At 36.1% G+C, this 10,915-nt stretch overlaps 1 protein-coding gene across 1 annotated transcript; it reads right to left on the bottom strand.

Annotated features, from left to right (window-relative positions):
* Positions 1-1,507: 1,507 nt before the first annotated feature.
* LOC139151895 (ankyrin repeat domain-containing protein 39-like) lies at positions 1,508-10,244 on the bottom strand. The gene is made up of 6 exons (XM_070724936.1): positions 10,100-10,244; positions 7,591-7,715; positions 6,538-6,672; positions 5,947-6,058; positions 4,205-4,327; positions 1,508-3,293 (listed from the first exon to the last, which is right to left on the bottom strand). Exons 1-6 carry the CDS (start codon positions 10,217-10,219, stop codon positions 3,195-3,197), a joined length of 714 nt encoding a protein of 237 aa, XP_070581037.1. The 5' UTR covers positions 10,220-10,244; the 3' UTR covers positions 1,508-3,194.
* Positions 10,245-10,915: the final 671 nt, after the last annotated feature.

The following is a 10,915-nucleotide window of genomic DNA, read 5'->3' as shown; positions in this document are numbered from 1 at the left end:
GTTACGTACGCCATACTGTGTCGAACTCCCGCGCCGTATTCTGTCATAATGTCGAACAGTTGTGTGGCCACTCTGTCAAAACACAATTTCAAAGTCGCGTACCAGTTTTATTCTGGCTAAGACAACCAAACCCCATACATCGCTGTGATTCCTAGACTCTGGTTGAAGTCCTGCGAAATATAAATCGTGTACCTACACAGATCGTTCAGAATACCCCATTTGTATCGGAGATGGCAGCGATACAAATTCTACCGTATGGGGAACAGTTGTGTGGCCACTCTGTCAACACATTTTCAAAATCGCGTACCATTTTTAGTCTGCGTTTGACAACTACAAAACAGGTATCGTTTTAAAGCTCTGACATTGCTCTTCTTTCTTGCAAAATGTTATACGCGTACCTACACAAATAACCTTTATAACAGTATTTCTAATAGAGATGACGAACATCCACAAAATGATTCTCGGTACTTGAGCGAAATCGATAAACTGGGGGTAGAAATGAATCGTCAATATTTCGAATATTTGTTCACTAATCGGACTCCTTGTTGGACATGACCTTCTGCAGAACACGTGGATTATGTTGACTGTCGAAATTCGTCGAAATTCACAAGACAGGGGCTTAATAAGCGGCCCAAAACTGCCGATCACACTTGGTGGGTAATTTGTGACCCAGCGTGACCTGTACTTTATTAATGATGTAATCTGTCGATGATTGGCTGAATGCCGGAATACATTATCATAATGAGTCTCCAATTTGGAGCTGACCCGGACTGATAATGGCAGATAATGTACAGGTGTTGTTCAAGTGAAGTTACAAAACAGGATGGTCACTCGAGGTGATTTTTGATCTACAGTACAGGACCATCAGGTACACACCTACTAAAGGCAATAGAACATTGAGGCTACGATCGTTTTGAGTAATGAAAGCATTTGATATTTATAAATCTTATTCATTATAATAATATTCTTTGTTTTCTGAAGTATATAAAGTTACTTGTAATATTGCCAGCTAGAAGCAGATTCTACAAGACAAATCCATACCATTTACTAGTACTGTGAATGACAGTCAAGTGTTATTGTGTCCATATCAGTATTGTGTTGATACAGCTAGTATGTGTCAGTACATTTTCAAACAAATGAAAATTGATGAGATTAAATTCTAAGATACACACTGAAGCCAAGCTGACATAATTTTCTGACTTCAATCTGACAACTGCTATATTCACTGTGACTTTCAATGCAATTGTCACTTTGCAAATCTGATGAGAATCTCAAGACACTTGTAATCATACAAACACATATTGAGAATGTCTCCTCTTATTTTTTTTCATCAGTGCAGTAGGAAATATTCGTGTCAGCGTCAAAGTTCAACTAAGGATGAAGAGACAATTCTATTAGTTTTGCCTCAAGTGTCCGCATACTCTTTAAGCTGCGATCATAGGTTACACCTTTATTTTGAAGATCTTTGTTTCAACAACAAAAAAATTAACTTTCAGAGGACCATCACTCTAAATAAAGCTCACAGGATTTTTATTTATCACAATTTATCTTCATGATAGTTTTGTACACAGAATATGAAATTGCATAATGCTGACAAAACACCATACATATTCTATGACTTGCTATTGACACAAAATTGCATATTCTATGCTTTGTAAACTACAAATAATTTAAATCCAGAGTTGTAAATTCATTGCGATACATTTTGTCTGCTTCCCTGCTTCATTGCGTGTGTAAAAATTACAAAAATATTTATATTGAAAACAACTTGATTGATCACATTCACAAAGTGCAAAATACATCCATAAATAAAACTATTGAAAAGTGAGTTTATAGATTTCTGTGCATGATCCTAGACTTGTTCATTTTATTGATGTTTGCTATTGAAAGCAGTTAAATTGGAAAGGATATATAAATACTCTGACATGAAACTGTACACATGTACACACAGCAAGTCTGTCAAACACTGGGCCTATACTGAATAAATATACAAATCAACATGATCCTAGGGGGTCAAGTTGTTTAAAAACCTACAAGAGCCCCCTAAGAAAATCTGATTGTTTTCATTAGATGGACTGGGACCACACTGTTCAGGTGCACTGTACATACTAATGTGACATATATATAAATTGTGATTCTAACTCATAAAGATTTAGTGTCAAATTATATATTTATCAACCCTATACAGCCATGATGTAATTTATTCCAATCAATTCATTTAAATTTGTTCCCTCTACGGTAGACAGCTTCCATTCAACAGCAACAAACATTGGGATTGCATACAAAAATATGACAGTAGTGCTAACATATCAGACTAAGGTTCACTATACATAAAACAACAGAAAATGTATAATCCATATCAGATAGGATGTTTTCCTGATTGTGTACACTTGAAAAGAACAGAAAACTTCTGATGTACATTCAGAATTTGCCATGAAGTTGATGTCACCCACTGTATGCAAACCATACCAGTAGATAGATCAAATGTGACAGCTGCAATGTATCAATTAATACCAACTAGGGTACATCACTTGGCAGTACAGTATCTAACTACAATTGATAAAGATCATAATTTTCATGGAATACACAGGGAACATAGTCTGAAAATAGTTGAAACACTATTGGAACAGCCATTAGAATAGAGTTCAACAAATCATCGGAAACGACTTTCCTGAAAACTGTGTACTTTTTTCTGAGCAGTACAGAAACATCAGACATTACATTAACTTAATTTTTTTCTGAAAATTGTGATGTATTCTGTACTATGATAGACAAATGTGATATTAAGTAGTAAATCTTATAGTACGTGTAGGCTGCTTGTATCAAACAGTGGAGGGAATATTAGCCATTGACTTGGCATTTCATCACAAACCAAATTGTTACGTATAAAAAGAGGTATTTTTTTATTTTACTGCAGTATTAAAACCCTACACCATATTTTCATTCATTTGCATCAACATGAAGTCCCTATAGCTTTCTGTCTTTAACAGTGTGATCATTCATGTCTTCCATATGTCAGTTTCAAAGATGTATTTAGACTTGTGGAATCTTGTCACAGCACAAAATCTTTACACTGTGTCTTTGACCAGTGAAGTGCAAGTTCAGCACATGTCCAATTCATCAATGTCTTTATTCATTGGTTCAGGAGTCAAGCACTGCTCATTGTTTGTAACATTGAAACAAAAGATGGTCTCCTAGCTCCTCCAGATATTAAATGATGGATTGCTGGTAGATCTGGAATCAATAGCCTCTCCATGAAGAGCAAGAACATCTCCTGTAGATGCTGCATATTCCTGTTAGAAATAATCAAATTGAAGATTATTACTATCTTCATTCATTCCTTGCTGCTATTTTTTCTAGAACAGATTAGTGAGATTATAATAGTGATCGAGAAATGGATTTAATAGTGATAAGTAATAATAATTGATTCAATAAGACAACCAGTAAATCAGTTATTGATTATTATAGAGCCACCTGCATAAAACATACAACTTGAAAAACATAAATGGAACTGATAGAGGAACTATTGGGTATACCAGGTAGGTGTAAGTACAGACAGCATGGTGGCTACATCATTCCACAGAACAATTATGTTGACTTCAATAAAGTCAAAATTTTAAAGTAGGCATTTTCCAAAATAAGTAAATGGACTGTCTTTCTCTTGTGATATTCTTATCCATTTAAACCCATTCTTCTGTTAATTGATTCAACAGCACCGTTTGTCAAGATAATGACCATAGGTCATGGGTCATGGGAACAAAATTAGCTGTAAGCCCTGTCAGCATTAACTTTTGATACATGTTGATTAATGTTGTTCCAGTGGTGAATTCACAGTCCCTCCATTGAAATAGTTTCTTGTCTATCATGTCTAAATCCGTAGTCTCTAATTGTCAACATAGTCTGTATTTGTGTAACATAGAGTTCTTGCAGACTTTATGTCTTTAGCAGAATTCATTTATCAACTGTAACACAATGTTGCATATCATAAACAATGAGTTGTGTTCACAAGGCTAACACTGTATATGAACATAATTTGAGTGGAAGAGCAAGGAAATATAGTGAAAGAACAAAAAATGTAGTTTTCAGGAACAAAAGTAACAAAAATAACATCACAAGTTGCAGCTATGGTCTTTTTGATAAGATGAGGTTGAGGTTGACATTCTTATATGCATTCTTTGCAATATCAAATTAGAGTTCATCTTACCCTCTGTTGGTCCCTAGCATTTCTGACATCACCACGTAATGGCTGTGCTTTCATAACATATGCTGAACCTGGTCTTGAGTAAATAGCATAATTTGATTTAGGCATGACTGGATCATCTTGTACCTGCAATATACAATGAAATGAGAATGTGTTGCTTGATGGTGATTGACAGTAGATCAAGTGATAAGCAACATGTAACTGTACTGCAACAGTGGTTTGCTAAATAGGCACTGCTTTACTCTCAAACTTTCACCACATTTGCCCTGGCCATGGTTACTGCTACCTCACAAGTGGGGTAGAGTGGCTTGCTGTACATACTTTGACAATAAGTATTGTAAATGCCAGTTGCTGTAAATTTTGATGATTTTCTTCACAGTTTTTGTCTTCAATGTCAAGTAGTTTCTTGTTCTACTCCCTAAAGAATGCTTAGATACACAGTATTCAGCTTGTCAACTCAGCCTGCACTTTTAACACACTGCATTATTATTGTTGACAAAGTAACTTCTCGTTTGGACAAGAATTTAAATGTAAACAATAACAGTGTGATTGCACATACAGTTGCTGTGTTGACAGGATAAGCAGTTTGTGTTTCAACATGCTTTGGGAGTACAGCAAGAAAATGTTGTTGATATAATAATACATTTAAAATTCTATCCTGAAGAATGCTATAGCTTTCCGAACAACCTTGTGATTTGTATAATCCTGGAAAGGACCTTAGGACAGACGAAACCAAGCATTCAAATGTACCACGGTATGAAGAAAACCACAAGTGCAGAAATATTCACAGAGCTATGTATCCTGTGTGTGTGTTTGTCTCTAGGTATTTGTTTGGCACTGTCACATGCCTTCTTCCATAGAACACTGCAGTAGTAAGACTGTAACATTTATTGAGTAGTAGACACGTTGACATCTACAATAACACTGATTTATACTGGCTGTGTATTGACCTATCACCTCACTACAGCTGTCATCTGTCACTGCAGCTTGAAAGCCTTTACATTTTGAGGACTGGGGATATTAATCCTCCAGTCACATTTCTCAGTGCCAAGCTAACCAATAGCTGTAGCTGTAGTGATAGTGGTTTTAAACTCAATCACAGAAACAACATCACATAATTGAGGAGAGGTACATGTACGTAATAATGTTGCAACTTTGACTGGGAACAATTATTTCAGTTAAAGCCATTGCAATTTCTGGTCTGGTTGTCTTCCTTTTGACATGGTCTTTCATTCTATATTAATGACGTGCTATGCAATGAGGAAACCTTATCATCATCATTCATCAAACACTGTTGGGTGTTTCCTAAATGTCACCTTTCTTCCTGGTTATAAACTGGAAAGTGTACTAATATTTACTTATTTGCCAAGTTGGTCAATGCTTTCATTGAACCATGCTTTATAAGTTATCAGCAGATACTAACATATGGTTGGGTTATGTGATTCCGAGATCAACAACAATGAAAACTGCCTGTATCAGTAGACACTGAGCAACCTCTAGCTACTGTACAGCAACTAAACAGAGATGCGATTATCGTTGGAATAGTGAAAATATACACATTAAATCGCACTGGAGATAACCTTTTTTGAGCAGAAAAAGTTCCGGGAGATGACGTAGAAGTGGAATAATACAGCAGTTTTCAATCATTTGTTGTACATCATGTAGATGCACAATTTGCAATTAAGGGGCAGGGTTTTAGCTGTGGTAATATTCTTTTAAGTAATAGTATTGTTGTAAAATCTTACCTTTTTTATAATGTCAAATCTGATGAGTTCTGATTTAGGTGTTCTTCTACATCCAGCTGAAGCAAAGAATGGCCAGATAGCATCCATGGCTGAAGCAAAATCTGATGCTGTCCTGCAGTAAAGACAAACATTGCAAGAGGCTTTTATCGTAAAACTGCATCACCAGGAAAAGATATGAAAAAAGAAACTACTATTGTAAAACTACATCACTGGGAAGCTATGGAATAGAGGTTACTTATTAGCTGAGGAGTAAAGCTACACAGTCAATATTAACCTCTGTGAGAATTCTTATGGTTTGGTCATGATACTTGCACAGACATCCTTTCACGGAAATGCTGAGGAAGAAGAAACTTTAGTTATACCGGTACAAACAGAATATGACATGTACAACAAATTCAAAGTACTGGAATACAGTACCATACACACCAGAAATTCTTCTGCACATTTTCATGAAATCCCACTCTATTTCGGTTACTTTAGTTTTTAGCTGATTTCTGTCAATGCGAATAATGCAAATTACTACAGGGGAAATTAACATAACACATTACATACATGTGCACAGTTAGTGAATTACATTTCCATTGGACTCACCTGCCCTTGGCATCTCTGATATCTAACTTTGGATTATATTCCATTAATTTCATAATAACTTTGCCATGGCCTTGAAATGCTGCACAGTGTAACGCCGTCCATCCCGTCCCACCATTACATCTGTTGATATCAGCACTGATAGGAAAAGTGAAAAATAAAAATTTCATCAAGAATGGAACTAGAAATGCCATGCAAATATTATTAAATTTCATACTAAAGCATCATACCAGTATATTAGCATAAAGGTATACTGATTATAATTATTACCTGCCAGAGACAATCAACAGTTTTATAATATCTTTCTACCTACATATGCCATGTGAAAAAGGTTAAAATCCCTCCAATAAAGAATCTCAGTCCTGTAGCTTGAGGCAAATAAATTACTATGTTAAGTGTACAACATTTTTATCAGTTGGCTATTTCACCTACTAAAGAGATCATGTTTTATTTTTAATGAGTGTTGAAATTGACATCTTTTGTACAAGATGCAGGTACTACAGAAAACCAATAAATTGCATTGAAAGTTTGTACTACAAGTTACACTGTATGAGTTATTAAATTCATGTATGCTGTAATGTGCTCTTATTACGGTTCTAGGAAAAGCACAGCACCCCTCTAAACAATTTGTACTCTCTGAACCCTTCTAAACAATTTGTATCACTCCCTGTATCACCACTCATAAATCAGCTTTTACCTTCCCCTGTATAACAGTCCAGTACTCCTGATTGAAATTTGTGTGACCAACAACCATGGTACAAATATTTCATAATCTGTCTGCAATTCTTGTTTGAGGCTCTAGAACACTTTCTTTGATGCAACAATTTGGTTATTTAGACTGAAAGGAAAGTTGTTTACTGTTGTCAGCATGATTGCTCAACTACACTGTACCAGAACGCAGTCCACACTAGATTCCTAACATAGAGGATTTATTCATTATTGAATATCATCATGCATCATATTTGTGAATGTTTAACACGAAATCGGTTTTGGCCATAGAATGTTAAAACAAGCATTTGATGTGATATATTGCATTAAACATTAGGATGATCTTACCCATGTCTTAGTAAATATTCTGCAATATCACTGTATCCCCAGAATGCAGCAATACACAGTGGTACAAAACCCTCTGATGAACGCCTATTCACATCTGCTCCCTCATGAATGCTTGCTCTTAGTGACTGAAAAAATCCACAGAATAGTTATTGAGTTCACGTCTACTACAGAGTCCGATGAACTTGAATCAGTTGTGAAAACAAATACAAGATATCTACATACTGGGAATATGTTAGACTGTCAACAGTCCATGCCTTCTTTATCTCAAAAGCCGTTTGAAAATGACGTCAGTGTTCTCTCATTAATATATATATGCAAAAGTTAATATTTGTGTGCAAATTTATGTTACATTTTTGCGAAATATACATTGCGAAACAACAAAAATACAACTTTTTAGGTGACTGTCAATGCTACGATGAACACTAGAAAGACATTCAAGATAAAAGTACAAGCTGCAACAACAGCCACACATGCAATAATAACAAGCAGCAATGTCATATGTTACCTGTGTGCAGCTATTTTTAGAGATAAATCTGTAACCGCAAACAATTCTACTGCTGCAGCTTAGTGATCAGATCTTTTGACATCTTACTCTATAAATTCAGTTACAACATTGATGGCCACTAAGGGACCTTCTCAGATTGTTGCATACTGTAAGTTCAAGAAATGAAATTCCTTCGTTTAGATCAAACCCCCTCCCCACCTAACGAAAGTTCAAAAGTGCAAAATGTCAATGTCTGCCTGAAAGTATGGTGTAGCATTTTGTTATAGCCACTGAAGAATATGTATCCCCTCACCACATTACATGTATATCGTAAAGTAATCGATCAAATTTGAGTACTATTAACCATAGCATGACACACACGAGTTGGAAACAGTTACACAGAAATTTGTTGTTACAAGTGTGCAGTTTTTGTTCATTTTTACACACAATGTAAAGAGAACTTGTGATCACAAAATAAAAGTGCAAAAATCAAGTTCACTAATTGAATGGAGGTCAAACCCACTCCCCTTTAATCAAACGAATTTCCCATTTTCAACTTATGTGACAATCTGAGATGGTCCCTAAGTAACAAATTTGCCACTCCTGTAATTTCTGAAAGGGTTCTAAAAATCTTCAGGCAAATATTTATTTATGTGTATTCATTGACCTCAGACATCATTTGGAATCTGCCCTATTTTCACTTTAAAGTACACACAACATGTTTACAATCTTGACAATCTGCCGATATCCCAGTAATAACAGCATTGATACATAAGTTATGATAATAATTTTCCATGTGCGATCACAACTAAAATTATGTAGTGCATACAGTGAAAGATTCAAAATTTCACTATAATAATTATGCATTGCTTCATTAGTGATGATAGTGATGACAGTGTACTGTAGCACCACACTCACCAAAGATGTTTGGTTTGTGAATGGAGATAATAGCATTGATCTTGATTTCAGGTTTGTTACTAAAGATAGCTGCTGCACTCAAGCGGCATGGGACTGAAAATTCAGACAAATTTTGTTGTTGCATGCGTGGCTATTTTTGCAGCTTGTAGTCTGTGCAGATATATATTTATTTATGCATACTTAAAGAGTAAAAAGCTGTCATTTGCGATCAGCGCTATTTTACTTTCATGATTGGCACATGTAGGTAGAATCATCGGCGCTAGAACAGATGCTTCTAGCTCCATGAACATGGTAGAATACAGGAAAAAAAGATCTTCAAGGTCTGTGTGTTACCTGTAGAAGCAACATTTCCCTGCAAGCCTAACTACAAACAAAGGTTCCAAAAATTGTTAAGTTTGGTTGATGAAAAACGCCGAGACTTCGTCTCACTTGAAAGTGGAAATTGAGAATTTCAGGGAAAACGTATTCTTTTTTATTGATCGGTTTCATAATGTACATGCTTTCCATAAAAGGAACTTAAGATGCTTTGAAGATGACAACAAATGAACTGAATCATCCACCCAATTACAGTGTTTCAAAGCGAAACCGTGTGAGTCTACGTGAACTTTTTATGTAAAGCGCATGAACACTGGCTTTAAGGACACGTGTGATCATGTGCATGGCGCGACTTGCGAGGTAACTCTTGACAATATCTCGTTGCTATATATCCAGCGGGAGATACAAGGTTGGTTACATTACAATGCATATGGAACAGTGTCAGTGGTGACTTTAGCTTAAAAGTACTTACTGATCACTTCTGAAACCACTAGTTTTGGCAACTTTTGTGGGCCGCGGTGAGCTAAAGTTTACAGACAAGTTAAATGTGTCGATATCCAGAAGCAAGAACGCTACAAAACATCGATACCATGCTTGGACCAAGATCATTCGTTGCCCCGGCGTAACCATGGTATCGCCTATCGGTTATCGTGAAAGTGCAACGTCTTCAAATTCTGGATATTTTGAGCGATTCGGTTCCTTTAAAGATTTTAAACGAACAAACGTACGTTCTTTACAGAAAGTACACATGGTACAATCAGTGAATAGACAAGCATTGGCTTAAATACTTACATTTAAATCTCCGTTCGCAGCTGCTGTCGCTAAATCAGTGGGGGCAGCCATTTTCAGTGACGTCATTATGCGCGAAGTCATGCTCAGTTTGATCAAATCTTTTGAGCCCCGCTCTTGCATTGTGGTGGTACGTGTAAGTCACGGAACGCGCAGGTATTTGTGTCGGCTCGCTTGTATCTCCCACAGGTGCCTGATATTGCCAGTGACAATGAACAAACACAAAATCATAAAATGATGAAATGAAAAATAGAACCGCAGACGCAAACTCTACCCGAATTTAGACCAAATAGGCATAATAAATAGTGTGTGTTTCCGGTAACCCGACCTACTCCTAGAAAAAAACCATCGACCCTAAACATTTTTTTCGCATTTCCAAAAAGAATCGTAAGTTTCCTACATTTCACTGTATTTAAGGGGTCTCAGCCCACAAAAAACAATATAATCGAAAAATTCCCTTCGGCCTAAGCTTACCTACCCAGAGCCATGCTACCGGAAAGAAACATATTTTTTAGAGTGCTGGTAGAGCAGAGTGTGTTTGCTGTTCTGACTTTCATTTTAAATTTTAGTTTTTATTTATTGCTTTATTTCAAACAAACATACGTCATCATATTTCAGCTATATTTTGTATGTTACAAACAAACAAACAACTAGAAAACATCGGAGACTTAGCTCCCTATGTGTGTTTGAAGGCGTCGTAACTTTCACTGAACAACTTTACCCAGCGATTTTAGGTGGGAAAGTTGAGAGCTATGGAACTACTGCAAGGTACCAGGTTACTCAACAGTGGTAAGCAGAAAGTGTTCTTGAAAAGTTAAA

Source organism: Ptychodera flava, chromosome 2 (assembly GCF_041260155.1).
Source record: "Ptychodera flava strain L36383 chromosome 2, AS_Pfla_20210202, whole genome shotgun sequence".
NCBI classification, from domain to species: Eukaryota; Metazoa; Hemichordata; class Enteropneusta; family Ptychoderidae; genus Ptychodera; species Ptychodera flava.
Note: the sequence above shows the minus strand (reverse complement) of the source record. Positions and strands in the feature narration are given on the sequence as shown.